General features: G+C 42.6%; 1 protein-coding gene across 3 annotated transcripts; it reads left to right on the top strand.

Moving 5' to 3' along the window:
* The first annotated feature begins 742 nt into the window (after positions 1-742).
* Positions 743-14,992, top strand: LOC139575679 (transmembrane 6 superfamily member 1-like). 3 transcript variants are annotated; one of them, XM_071400881.1, is made up of 11 exons: positions 743-883; positions 1,162-1,266; positions 1,491-1,594; positions 2,028-2,129; positions 2,392-2,491; positions 4,281-4,363; positions 4,571-4,689; positions 5,145-5,249; positions 5,564-5,656; positions 11,513-11,632; positions 13,640-14,992. In XM_071400881.1, exons 2-11 carry the CDS (start codon positions 1,175-1,177, stop codon positions 13,832-13,834), a joined length of 1,113 nt encoding a protein of 370 aa, XP_071256982.1. In that variant the 5' UTR covers positions 743-883; positions 1,162-1,174; the 3' UTR covers positions 13,835-14,992. The 3 variants fall into 3 exon arrangements, with proteins under 3 accessions (XP_071256982.1, XP_071256981.1, XP_071256983.1); XM_071400880.1 differs by having other exon boundaries at positions 743-1,266; XM_071400882.1 differs by lacking the exon at positions 5,564-5,656 and having other exon boundaries at positions 743-1,266.
* The last annotated feature ends 12 nt before the right edge of the window (positions 14,993-15,004 follow it).

Raw genomic sequence — 15,004 nt, 5'->3', positions numbered from 1 at the left:
TGAATCATGATTTGTGCCACGTACAAAACAAGAGTTAACTTGGAACTGCTAAAACTTGACTTCGATGAATTCAAAAAACCTGGGAAATCGGGATTAAATGAGCTCCGACTGGGAAAATACGTTTTGAACGGTCATCCAACTCGGAGTTGTGAATCTGGCCTCTTTCTAGAGCTACGACCTTAAGATCATTGACGTCATCATGATTCAACCGTTTTTTTCAGAGTTCCCAGTTGTTTTGAAAGCACCATAAATTCAGTGAATGCCAGACTTTGATGACAAAATTTGCCCACGAAGGACCATCGCGCCACCTTCCTCTTCAGGTGAGCACAGCACAACAAGGTGAGTCCAAAAATATAATGTATGCTGCTGCATAAATTATGTAATATGCCAGGGAGATATGTATACTGTAGCTAAGAAAGTAATACTAAGTGTATGTTGTGTAGTAAGATGTTAGTAGCCCATGTGCCTCAGCCTAATTATTTGGTCTATTTACCCCTCTTAATTTCACCTACTATTCTGACTTGGTTGTGCACATGTGGCCTATAACCTGTTTTAGAGAAATGTAATCATAGAATGTTGTAAGAGCTTTCATTGTCTGTTTATATACCCCCCTTATTTATTCTACAGTTCTGCCTTGGTGTACAGGGAGAACACAGCATCCCACTTTTTTTTGTTTTGTTGCCCCAACCAAGATTTACATGATAAAATGCCATTGATCACGTGTCATGTTCAGGGACGTGAACTCCACTTGTGGGATCATGCGTCGACGACAGCAGTCAAAATAGAATTTAGCGCCATAGGAAAGGGGATTTCAATGCTTTCCAGTCGCTTCCTCTCCTTGCTTCCTTCTCTTCATCCATACTGACCTGTGACACATAGACAGGTAAAAGCAGATAACCTAAGCCTAGGTTTCCCTACTTCTGCATTGTCAATTAGGCAGAGAGAGAAGGAAGCCTTATTATACGATTGAGATGCGCACACGGTGCTGGCAGAATAGTAGTACGGCGCAGCACGCGCCCAATAAAAAATGCATTTGCTAGTTCTCTAAACATTTTCCTGTATCACATGGTCTGAATGGAGCAACATGTTCTAATGTTTTTTAGCAGATATAATTTTGTGTTTTATTTTCAGTAACAAATAATTATTTATGCGCGTCGACAGTGTAAATAGAGCAATGAACACGTCTGCTGGGACGGGAGTTTTTATCTTGTCCTTGACATCAATACCCATTTCCTTTTTCTTCAACTCTCTGATCTACACTAACAGGTGAGTAGGGATATTGTCGATAATATAGTTGTCATGTGTTTTATTGTAGCCGTTAATAAACCTTATAATGCTAGATAGTGGATGATGCTATAGCCTAGTAGTTTTGTATGCAGTCTTGTATGCAATCTAGTTTAAAGGCATTAGTAATATGTATCCTAGTTGATTTGATTCTTAGCAGGTTATTTCTGTTTAGGCCTAATTAATTGAGTATTTTTTATTTCTAGCATTGAGACAGTCTTTTTCGCTGGATCTACAACTGTTCTTATCTTGGGTATTTCTGCATGCTTTCTATTCAAGAAGAAGGCACCCAGAGACCCTCTATTCTATGGTGAGAGTTTACACTGGTTTCCTATACATTCACCAGTGCAGGTATCCTCTATTTTAACTAAGACTTGTAGGTTTAGGCTAGTTTTTCTATACATACAGTATATCCAAAGTGACTTACAGTAGTGCATACATGTTGATATGGGGGGCCCAGTGGGAATGGACAAGCGACGGTCCTGGACCTGGTGTTACAGGCGCTATGCTCTACCAACTGAGCCACAACGGGCTCTAACTGCGCTGTTGTACCTGTCTTTGCTACGCACACTATACCACTCATTTTGCAGATTTTTGATGAAGGTTTTACTTTGCTATGATTTTGTTATGTGTTTGTTAATTGAAGGAACTGATTGTAAGCGCGTCTGCTAAATGACTAGAATAACTAAAATAAGTCAAAGTAAAATGGAACTGTATTATTCAGTGTTCTCTTGTTCTGCCAGTGTTTGCAGTGTATGCATTCCTGAGTGTGGTAAACCTGATCATTGGTCTGGAGCAGGACAGTATCATCGATGGTTTCATCACCTTCTATCTCAAAAATGCAAGTAAACATCCCTGTGGTACACACACAGACGGACGCACACACACACACACACACACACACACACACACACACACACACACACACACACACACACACACACACACACACACACACACACACACACACACACACACACACACACTACCTACAGTCCATGCCAGTGAATACAGAAATGAAAACTGACCCATGGAATGAGGAACCCAATGAAAGCAGACTTTAACAGTGTTATAGTAATATATCTTTATCATGTCCATTACAGGCAGACCCCTACATTAACACGGCCCATGGACACATGATCTCCTATTGGGATGGATGTGTCCACTATCTCATGTACCTGCTCATGGTTGCAGCTATAACCTGGGGGTATGTGCTTTACATGTAGCCGTTTATAGCCGTTTAGGAGACACATCCAAAGAGGTTTAGAAAAATAACATTTAAGTGAGTCTGTTAAGACTGTATAAGTAAGTTTAATGGAGTCTATTAAGACCGTATAACTAAGTCAGTTCAATGGAGTCTGTAAAGACTAAAGTCAATGGAATCTGTTAAGACTATATAGGTAAGGAAGCTAAAACAATCAGTTTTTTATTTATTTAACCAGGCAAGTCAGTTAAGAACAAATTCTTATTTACAATGACAGCCTGGGAACAGTGGGTTAACTGCCTTGTTCAGGGGCAGAACGACAGATTTTTACCTTGTCAGCTCGGGGATTCGATCTAGCAATCTTTCAGTTACTGGCCTAATGCTCTAACCACTAGGCTACCTGCTGCCCTACATACATTTACATTGATAGTAACTACCACTCAACTGTATTTATCTGGGGGTAATAACTCCTAAATAAGTCCTTATTAGGTTGTCTCAGCCTTTGGCTCATGCTCACACAAAGTTAAGACCATATAAGTAAGTTCAATGGAGTCTATTAAGACCATATAACTAAGTGCAATGGAATCGTTAAGACTATATAAGTAAGTTTAATGGAGTCTATTAAGACCATATAACTAAGTGCAATGGAATCGTTAAGACTATATAAGTAAGTTTAATGGAGTTTATTTACGCAATAAGGCTTGAAGAGGTGTGGTATATGGCCAATATACCACGGCTAAGGGCTGTTCTTATGCACAACGCAACGCATAGTGTCTGGATACAGCCCTTAGCCGTAGTATATTGGTCATATACCACAAACCCCTGAGGTGCCTTATTGCTATTATAAACTGTTTGCCAACGTAATTAGAGCAGTAACAATAATTGTTTTGTCATAGCCGTGGTATTCGGTCTGATATGCCACGGCTGTCAGCCAATCAGCATTCAGGGCTCGACCCAACCCAGTTTATAAAAGGTCTTTAAAGGTAAGGAAGCTGAAACAATCATACATTTACATTGATAGCAAATACCACTGAACTGTACGTATCTGGGTGTAATAACTCCGTAATAAGTCCTTATTATGAGGTTGTCTCAGCCTTTAGCTCATGCTCACACATTAACAGACATAACCCATGTCAGTATCAGACATGATGACTTGGGGTGCCATATTATATACAGTGAGCTCCAAAAGTTTTGGGACATTTGACTAATTTGTTGTTGTTTTGGCTCTGTACTCCAGCAATTTGGATTTGAAATTATACTCTGAGGTTAAAGTGCTGACTGCTAGCTTTAATTTGAGGGTATTTTCATCCATATTGGGTGAATTGTTTAGAAATGAAAGTACATTTTGTACATAGTCCCCCGATTTTAGGGGACCAAATGTATTGGGACAAGTTAACTTTTGGTCCCATATTCATAGCATGTAATGACTACATCAAGCTTGTGACTCTACAAATTTGTTGGATGCATTTGCTGTTTGTTTTTGTTGTGTTTCAGATTATTTTGTGCACAATATAAATTAATGGTAAATAATGTATTGTATTATTTTGGAGTCACTTTTATTGTAAATAAGAATAGAAGTATGTTTTTACCTGAATGTGGATGCTACCCTGATTACGGATAATCCTGAATGAATGGTGAAAAATTTTGAGCGAGAAAGTGATATAGTGTAGTGCACTAATTCTGACCAGTGCTCATAGAGGGCCTAGTTATGGGCTACAACAAGGAGCCACAGTAATGATGTGTGATGTCTGTGTTGTGTGTGTTGGGATGTGTGTGTTGCCTGTTTTTGCAGGGCAAGCTACAGAGCCACCGGCCTGTACTGGGTGGGGTCCATTCTCATGCGCATCATCGTCTACATTCCTGGAAATGTTGTGGGTGGGTACACTCAAACGAATGGATAAAATTAGACCGTTACTTTATTGAACATGCATGGCTGATATGCTTTATCCCTGAACACAATGCAAATCAGTCTCAGCACGGATCTAGTGAGATTTACACCTGGACAGACGGACACAACATGTATTGTAAATCCTCAGAGAGGAACATTATTTTCACACATGCTTTTTGATCTCTCCCCACCAGGGAAGTATGGTACCCAGCTGAGCCCTCTGTTCCTGGTCCACATGCTCTACGTCGTGGTGTCGGTGTGGGCCTGCTTCCGCGTCTTCAGCCAGTCCGCCACCAGACAGGCTCGGACAATGGTAAGAGCCCAATCCTTCAGGGTCAAAGGTCATACGATATTGCGTTGTAACCAGATGCCATAATGCAACACTGCAAGTGACATAGTCACTCTCCATTTATCAGTAACAGGGCTACTTGTTTGAGCAATGATACATCCACCATGATTGACCACCAGGGAATTTGGTTAAAGATGCCACAGTAAAAATAGATGTTCCCAGATATTATTAGACAATTCAATGGGAATTGGCTCCTCTTGCAGAGGCCAAGCGTTTTTTGACAAAATGTTTTCATGTCAGTCTGAAGCATTTCAATCTGAAGCAATTTTTATTTTTATTTTGTTCACTCAATCCTGCAAAGCTTTTTTGGTGTGCACACATCGAGCTACAAATCCTGACTTGAGCAATATCACTATCCATTAAAACAGAGAGACATTGCTGATGTTGGTGTATTTTTCTATATATATTTTTTCTGTCAGAGTATCAATGAGGCCCAGAGGACTACGCTGGTGGAGAGGCCCCTAGACTTTCTGTTTGTCATCTACCTCGTCCCTGCTACATTTTTCTGTGTCTTCAGAGGCCTGGTAAGAACCACAGAGACATTGCCAAACTACAGATGCCAGCCAGTTGTATTTCGAATGGATCAATGGGTTACAGTGGCAGCTGCCATGTCCCCCTCGTAAAAGAGGGTTAAATAAAGGTCAAAACTACATGAGAAGGATGATGGATGAAAATGTTAGAGCATGGTACTGAATGTCACTCTGAGCTGAATAAAAGCTTCTCTTACAAAATGACCTCATCATTATAGTTATACTCATTGCTGAAGAAAGGTTTGAGGCCCATTTAGCTGTTTAGAACTGGGTCTGATGTAACACTCATTGAACAGTGTCTGGCCTAGGTGGCCCTGGACTGCCCGACAGAGTGGTGTCAGGAGTACACACAGCTATATGAGCCTTACCTGAAGGACCCCTCATCTTATCCTAAAATACAGGTAAGGAATGAAAAGACCAAGCCATGGAGCACACTGTTATATGGATGATGGACTCATACGTTTGTCATGTCTAAAATAGAGGTGATATTTTCCTCTCACTAAAACAGCTGTGCCATAAACCAAACACAACATTCTAAATAACGGAAGCTTTGATACTTTAACTCTTGATTGCATTTGCATGTGGTGCGTGTCGCGCGCTGTTTAATACTAAATGTCTGTTAAACTTAACTTTTTCCTCACGGAAATTGTTAAAGAAAAGTTACAATTTATTTTCACTTATGGGAGTTAGCTAACAAAGAAGGTGTCTTAGCAAGAGAAATATAGCACCGTCTTATCATTAGATCGGATGAGACGGTGTCAACCTTTACATTCATATGGGATGGAGGCCTGCTGATTTCTCCTAATGCTTTAGTAGGATCTACACAGCAGATAGACTAGCACATAGAATATATAAACAGCTTGACTTTAGATCACTTAGTAATAGGGTATGGAAATATCTCAACAGGTTTGAGGGTTTAGGGATGAACCATCCCTTTAAGAGGGCCCAGGTAATTATAAGCATGAGTAACTCCATACTTGGAGTGTGTCTGAAAGTGGGCGTTGCAAAAGAAGTGGGTGGATCAACAGCGATGGGCGTAACATCAGTAGGTGGATTAACAGCGATGGGAGTAACATCAGTAGGTGGATTAACAGCGATGGGTTTAACATCAGTAGGTGGATTAACAGCGATGGGCGTAACATCAGTAGGTGGATTAACAGCGATGGGTTTAACATCATTAGGTGGATTAACAGCGATGGGTTTAACATCAGTAGGTGGATTAACAGCGATGGGAGTAACATCAGTAGGTGGATTAACAGCGATGGGTTTAACATCATTAGGTGGATTAACAGCGATGGGAGGAACATCAGTAGGTGGATTAACAGCGATGGGAGGAACATCAGTAGGTGGATTAACAGCGATGGGTTTAACATCAGTAGGTGGATTAACAGCGATGGGTTTAACATCAGTAGGTGGATCAACAGCGATGGGCGTAACATCAGTAGGTGGATTAACAGCGATGGGTTTAACATCAGTAGGTGGATTAACAGCGATGGGAGTAACATCAGTAGGTGGATTAACAGCGATGGGAGGAACATCAGTAGGTGGATTAACAGCGATGGGTTTAACATCATTAGGTGGATTAACAGCGATGGGAGGAACATCAGTAGGTGGATTAACAGCGATGGGAGTAACATCAGTAGGTGGATTAACAGCGATGGGCGTAACATCAGTAGGTGGATTAACAGCGATGGGTTTAACATCATTAGGTGGATTAACAGCGATTGGCATAACATCAGTAGGTGGATTAACAGCGATGGGTTTAACATCAGTAGGTGGATTAACAGCGATGGGAGTGACATCAGTAGGTGGATCAACAGCGATGGGTTTAACATCAGTAGGTGGATTAACAGCGATGGGTTTAACATCAGTAGGTGGATTAACAGCGATGGGTTTAACATCAGTAGGTGGATTAACAGCGATGGGTTTAACATCAGTAGGTGGATTAACAGCGATGGGTTTAACATTAGTAGGTGGATTAACAGCGATGGGTTTAACATCAGTAGGTGGATTAACAGCGATGGGTTTAACATTAGTAGGTGGATTAACAGCGATGGGTTTAACATCAGTAGGTGGATTAACAGCGATGGGAGTAACATCAGTAGGGGGGTTAACAGCGATGGGCGTAACATCAGTAGGTGGATTAACAGCGATGGGTTTAACATCAGTAGGTGGATTAACAGCGATGGGTTTAACATCAGTAGGTGGATTAACAGCGATGGGTGTAACATCAGTAGGTGGATTAACAGCGATGGGTTTAACATCAGTAGGTGGATTAACAGCGATGGGCGTAACATCAGTAGGTGGATTAACAGCGATGGGTTTAACATCAGTAGGTGGATTAACAGCGATGGGTTTAACATCAGTAGGTGGATCAACAGCGATGGGTTTAACATCAGTAGGGGGATTAACAGCGATGGGTTTAACATCAGTAGGTGGATTAACAGCGATGGGTTTAACATCAGTAGGTGGATCAACAGCGATGGGCGTAACATCAGTAGGTGGATTAACAGCGATGGGTTTAACATCAGTAGGTGGATCAACAGCGATGGGAGGAACATCAGTAGGTGGATTAACAGCGATGGGCGTAACATCAGTAGGTGGATTAACAGCGATGGGTTTAACATCATTAGGTGGATTAACAGCGATGGGTTTAACATCAGTAGGTGGATTAACAGCGATGGGAGTAACATCAGTAGGTGGATTAACAGCGATGGGTTTAACATCATTAGGTGGATTAACAGCGATGGGAGGAACATCAGTAGGTGGATTAACAGCGATGGGTTTAACATCAGTAGGTGGATTAACAGCGATGGGTTTAACATCAGTAGGTGGATTAACAGCGATGGGTTTAACATCAGTAGGTGGATTAACAGCGATTGGTTTAACATCAGTAGGTGGATTAACAGCGATGGGTTTAACATCAGTAGGTGGATCAACAGCGATGGGCGTAACATCAGTAGGTGTATTAACAGCGATGGGAGGAACATCAGTAGGTGGATTAACAGCGATGGGTTTAACATCATTAGGTGGATTAACAGCGATGGGAGGAACATCAGTAGGTGGATTAACAGCGATGGGAGTAACATCAGTAGGTGGATTAACAGCGATGGGCGTAACATCAGTAGGTGGATTAACAGCGATGGGTTTAACATCATTAGGTGGATTAACAGCGATTGGCATAACATCAGTAGGTGGATTAACAGCGATGGGTTTAACATCAGTAGGTGGATTAACAGCGATGGGAGTGACATCAGTAGGTGGATCAACAGCGATGGGTTTAACATCAGTAGGTGGATTAACAGCGATGGGTTTAACATCAGTAGGTGGATTAACAGCGATGGGTTTAACATCAGTAGGTGGATTAACAGCGATGGGTTTAACATCAGTAGGTGGATTAACAGCGATGGGTTTAACATCAGTAGGTGGATTAACAGCGATGGGTTTAACATCAGTAGGTGGATTAACAGCGATGGGTTTAACATTAGTAGGTGGATTAACAGCGATGGGTTTAACATCAGTAGGTGGATTAACAGCGATGGGAGTAACATCAGTAGGGGGATTAACAGCGATGGGCGTAACATCAGTAGGGGGATTAACAGCGATGGGTTTAACATCAGTAGGTGGATTAACAGCGATGGGTTTAACATCAGTAGGTGGATTAACAGCGATGGGTGTAACATCAGTAGGTGGATTAACAGCGATGGGTTTATTATCAGTAGGTGGATTAACAGCGATGGGCGTAACATCAGTAGGTGGATTAACAGCGATGGGTTTAACATCAGTAGGTGGATTAACAGCGATGGGTTTAACATCAGTAGGTGGATTAACAGCGATGGGTTTAACATCAGTAGGTGGATCAACAGCGATGGGTTTAACATCAGTAGGGGGATTAACAGCGATGGGTTTAACATCAGTAGGTGGATTAACAGCGATGGGTTTAACATCAGTAGGTGGATCAACAGCGATGGGCGTAACATCAGTAGGTGGATTAACAGCGATGGGCGTAACATCAGTAGGTGGATTAACAGCGATGGGTTTAACATGAGTAGGTGGATCAACAGCGATGGGAGGAACATCAGTAGGTGGATTAACAGCGATGGGAGTGACATCAGTAGGTGGATCAACAGCGATGGGTTTAACATCAGTAGGTGGATTAACAGCGATTGGTTTAACATCATTAGGTGGATTAACAGCGATGGGTTTAACATCAGTAGGTGGATTAACAGCGATGGGTTTAACATCAGTAGGTGGATTAACAGCGATGGGCGTAACATCAGTAGGTGGATTAACAGCGATGGGTTTAACATCAGTAGGTGGATTAACAGCGATGGGTTTAACATCATTAGGTGGATTAACAGCGATGGGCGTAACATCAGTAGGTGGATTAACAGCGATGGGAGGAACATCAGTAGGTTGATTAACAGCGATGGGAGGAACATCGATAGGTGGATTAACAGCGATGGGTTTAACATCAGTAGGTGGATTAACAGCGATGGGCGTAACATCAGTAGGTGGATTAACAGCGATGGGAGGAACATCAGTAGGTGGATTAACAGCGATGGGAGGAACATCAGTAGGTGGATTAACAGCGATGGGTTTAACATCAGTAGGTGGATTAACAGCGATGGGAGTAACATCAGTAGGTGGATTAACAGCGATGGGAGTGACATCAGTAGGTGGATTAACAGCGATGGGAGGAACATCAGTAGGTGGATTAACAGCGATGCGTGTAACATCATCGCTCCATTATCGGTTAGACCGGCCATAGCCAGGCGCACCGCGGGTCAGTTTAATGTTTACATAGCAGGATAGGTTAGGATAATTAACGTAGCATGTTAGGAGAATTAACGTGGTGTAACAACCTTAGGCGTAGTGGGTGCGGAGTCAGGTGCAGGAGGCAGAAAGTTCTGAATAGCGCTTTAATCAGCACCGGGCAAAATAGTACATACAACGAAACTGAGCGTCATAAAACAAAATGCCCAAAACAAGAAACAAACCCAGATTGCACTACCCCACATACAAAGTGGGAATAAACAAGCCCGCACGAAGAGCAGGCGGGCCTACCGACTTAAGTATCCAAACTAAAAGTAAACTAGAAACAGGTGAAACAAATCAGACCAAACCAACAGAAAAGGGAAAAAGGGATCGGTGGCAGCTAGTAGGCCGGTGACGACGACCGCCGAGCACCACCCGAACAGGAAGGGGAGCCACCTTCGGTAGGAGTCGTGACACGTGGCAGGTTAGGAGAATTAACGTGGCAGGTTAGGAGAATAAAAGTGGCAGGTTAGGAGAATTAACGTGGCAGGTTAGGAGAATTAACGTGGCAGGTTAGGAGAATTAACGTGGCAGGTTAGGAGAATTAACGTAGCAGGTAAGGATAATTAACTTGGCAGGTTAGCAGAAATAACGTGGCAGGTTAGGAGAAATAACGTAGCAGGTTAGGATAATTAACTTGGCAGGTTAGCAGAAATAACGTGGCAGGTTAGGAGAATTAACGTAGCAGGTAAGGAGAATTAACGTGGCAGGTTAGGAGAATTAACGTGGCAGGTTAGGATAATTAATGTGGCAGGTTAGGAGAATTAACGTAGCAGGTAAGGATAATTAACTTGGCAGGTTAGCAGAAATAACGTGGCAGGTTAGGAGAAATAACGTAGCAGGTTAGGAGAATTAACGTGGCAGGTTAGGAGAATTAAAGTGGCAGGTTAGGATAATTAACGTAGCAGGTTAGGAGAATTAATATAGTAGGTTAGGATAATTAACGTGGCAGGTTAGGATAATTAACGTGGCAGGTTAGAATGAGGTTAAGGTTAGGAAAAGGGTTAGGCTTAGCTAAAATGCTACAGTTATCAACAATCAACTCGTCGTGCCGCCCAATCAGCCACACAAAACGGTCTTGAGTGGCAACAAATCTGCCCTATTTGCTGATTCGCTTTCCACACACCCACTTCTGTTAATTCTCCCACTTCTGTTGACACGCCCACTTTCAGACACACGCCATGTATGCAGTTACCCATGACTCACTACTTACCTCAAACTATATAGTAGGACCCCTTTTAACCTCTATAGCTGCGTTTACACAGGCAGCCCAATTCTGATCTATTTTCCACTAATAGTTTTTTTTGACCAATCATATCAAATCTTTTCACATATTTTTCAGAGCTGATCTGATTGGTCAAAAGGCCAATTAGTGGAAAACAGATCAGAATTGTGCTGCCTGTGTAAACGCAGCCTATTATGTCTCTGCTGTGTCCTAGATGATAGTGAACATGCTTTACTCCGGTCCGTACTACATCATTGCGCTCTACGGGCTGCTCGTGCCTGGGTGTGAGTGGATGCCTGACCTCACTCTGGTCCACTCTGGGGCAATAGCACAGGTGAGTGGGGAGCTTAGAAATATAACTGGAATGAAATTACTATTTTTATTCTAGTCGTTCTATTTCTATGTTGGGGGAGTAGACCTGGTTTAAAACAGTATTTGTTTGCTTTTAAAATTGCTTTCATAGTTTGATTGAGCCTACCTGGAGTGCTAGATGAGTGGGATTTGCACTTATGGGACTGTGGCTTTGGTTTCATTGTCAGGGAAGTTCAATGAAGCTCAATTTCAGTTTGACAGGTGATACAAATACTATTTGAACCCAGGTCCTATGGTAACTATTGCAGCTTTGAATATTAGCCAGTTTTTCTCTCTCTGGCACAGAAAGCAGTGACAATTGCCCGCTCTGTGCTATAAAAAGAAGTAGGTTCCCCTTCCTACATGCTGATCTTGGGTGAGAGGATCCTAGAGCTATACCTAGGGGATATTTCAGCTATACAAATTCCAGTGTTGTCTTAGATAAATTATGTGAATGACTGTGGCTCTGCCCATGGTTAACTCATCTGTATTCCTGTGGACAAGCTGTAGTACTGCAGAGGCCAGTGCACGCACACACACACACACACACACACACACACACACACACACACACACACACACACACACACACACACACACACACACACACACACACACACACAAATACACACACACACACACACACACACACACACACACACACACACACAAATACACAAATACACACACACAAATACACACACACACACACACACGCATACGCACGCACACACACACATACACACGCACATACGCACACACACACGCACACACGTACGAACACACATACACACAGACACAGACACACACACACACACACACACACACACACACACACACACACACACACACACACACACACACACACACACACACACACACACACACAGAGTCTGATTAGTGCTATAAATACCTGGGACAAGGGCTCAGGGAGCGCGCTGTGTATGGCCGGTACTGATGCATCCCCAAGGACCGGTGATATTTGCTGAAGCAACTGACCCACAGTGTGCAGGCTTTTGTTCCATTATTGTGCTAAACAACACACCTGATTCAACTGATCAACAAATCATCACACCGTGTCTTGATGAATTGAATCAGCTTTTAGTCACACACAGACATTGGACCGACACATTCTTTCTCAGGTGGATTTACCTTGCTTGCAGACCTATTTCCCTTCGGGTACAATACATTTTGGTTGGTTGGTTGATTGATTGGTTGATCGCTCAAAATGTGTGTATGTGTACCACTAAAAGCTTATTTAAAGATCACGTGTGTAGTTGGAAGCATCAAACAAAACAGTGAGTGGCTGTCATTGCTTTGTTGTGAAGCCAGTAGGCTGTCCTGTGCCATCAGTCCCAAGAGAGACAAAAGCTGAGGCCATCTTTAGACACAGCAGGCACGTTGCCTAGCCAGGCTAAATATAGAGGTAGAGAGAGGCCGAGTGTACGTACAGACAGACAGACAGTCAGACAGACAGACAGACAGACAGACAGACAGACAGGAATACGGGCAGGTAGACAAGCAGGAAAACAGGCAGACAGACAGACACAGACAACCAGACAGACAGACAGGCTCATACATCTTGTTTCAATGCCTCTCCATGCTAGGAATGACAGCAGTAGGCTAAAGGGAAATAGGCCCGGTACAGAGATTGATAGTGGAGAGATATTCCACTCATGATACTGACAGAATATGACAGTGAACAGCTCAGGAGAGTGTAGGTCTATGCTATGGTACAGGGTTCATAGAAGACGTATGGTATGCTTGTACAGTATATAGAAGAAAAGTTTCTGAATTTATTCAACACCAGATGCGTACCAAGAAATCCAGCTATTCTAGTGTATCTTCCAGCTTTCATGTTGAGATTGTCAAGCGGATCCTTCATTTTTTCCCCTTCTTTCTCTTCCTCATCTTCTCCCTCTTTCTTTCTACCCCTCCACTTCTTGTTCTTATACTCTCTCTGTCTTATCTTGTCTTCTCTCCTCCTCAGGCCCAGTTCTCCCACATCGGTGCATCTCTCCACACGCGGACGCCGTTCTCCTACAGAGTACCAGCTGACAGCCAGATTGTCTTTCTATTAGTCAACGCCCTGTATGCCATCGTACCCCAAGCCTTCTGCTACCGCTGTGTCACTAGCCCTGCCTTCTTCTTCAGAGACCAACAAAATGACAAGAAGACTGGCTGACTGACCAACTGGCTGACTGACCGGCTGGCTGGCTGGCTGGCTGGCTGGCTGACTGGCTGACTGACCGACTCAGGCCCTGACTACACAGAAACCAGTCCAAAAGTATCTGTCACGTTCTGACCATAGTTCTTGTGTGTTTTACTTGTTTTAGTGTTGGTCAGGACGTGAGCTGGGTGGGCCTTCTATGTTGTGTGTCTAGTTTGTCTGTTTCTATGTTTGGCCTAATATGGTTCTCAATCAGAGGCAGGTGTTTTGTGTTGTCTCTGATTGGGAATCATATTTAGGTGGCTTGTTTTGTGTTGGGGTTTGTGGGTGGTTGTTTCCTGTCTTTGTGTTCGTTTCACCAGAGAGGACTGTTTCGGTTTGCCACGTTTGTTATTTTTGTATTTTGTAAGTGTTCACGTTATTCGTCTGGATTAAATCATGTTGAGCACAAACTACGCTGCGTCTTGGTCCGATCCCTGCTACACCTCCTCTTCAGACGAAGAGGAGGAAGGCTGCCGTTACAGTATCTCTCTGCCTAGCATAACCTGGTGGCCAGTTTGTTTCATGTTCTGCACGGGCCAACTCCAAGTGTAGTATATTCAATACTCACAACTGTACTCTTTAGTGTACACTACTGTAGTCTCACTGCTGTACTCTACTGGCAGCAACACAACAGAGATGAGACTTAAAACAGCATTCAAGCATATCTTGCTCAGTGGTACATTCCTTTACATAGAAAGAAAACTTGATACCTTTACTCTTCATTTCTGTTTATCAGTGACTAGTCTTAGCTTATTATGGAACTGATTTAGGATCAGTTTAGCCTTTTAGATTGATAACAATAACATGGACGGGGGGACCTGACCCTAGATCAGCAGCACTCCTACTCTGGGATATGTTATGAATACAGAACTGTTCTAAATGTGTTTTTAGCTAAATTACTTCTTGTATTCTCTGGTTCTGTCAAGCATTACAATGTTTACTTTTAAATAAAACAAAAGGTTTGTTGTCATAAAATGCTATATGGTGAATCAAAATAGATTGTGTTATGTTCAAAGGTGTTTGGAGAGGATTCAAAGACTAGTTTTGTGGACGCAATATTTTGATATTTGTGTCTAATTTAAATTTTCAAGTGTTAAAAACCTGAAATAAATCTTGATTTGTAAAATCTGATTTGTGTTTTCT

This window comes from Salvelinus alpinus, chromosome 5, assembly GCF_045679555.1.
Source record: "Salvelinus alpinus chromosome 5, SLU_Salpinus.1, whole genome shotgun sequence".
Lineage (NCBI taxonomy): Eukaryota > Metazoa > Chordata > Actinopteri > Salmoniformes > Salmonidae > Salvelinus > Salvelinus alpinus.
This window is presented reverse-complemented; position numbering and strand designations above follow the sequence as displayed.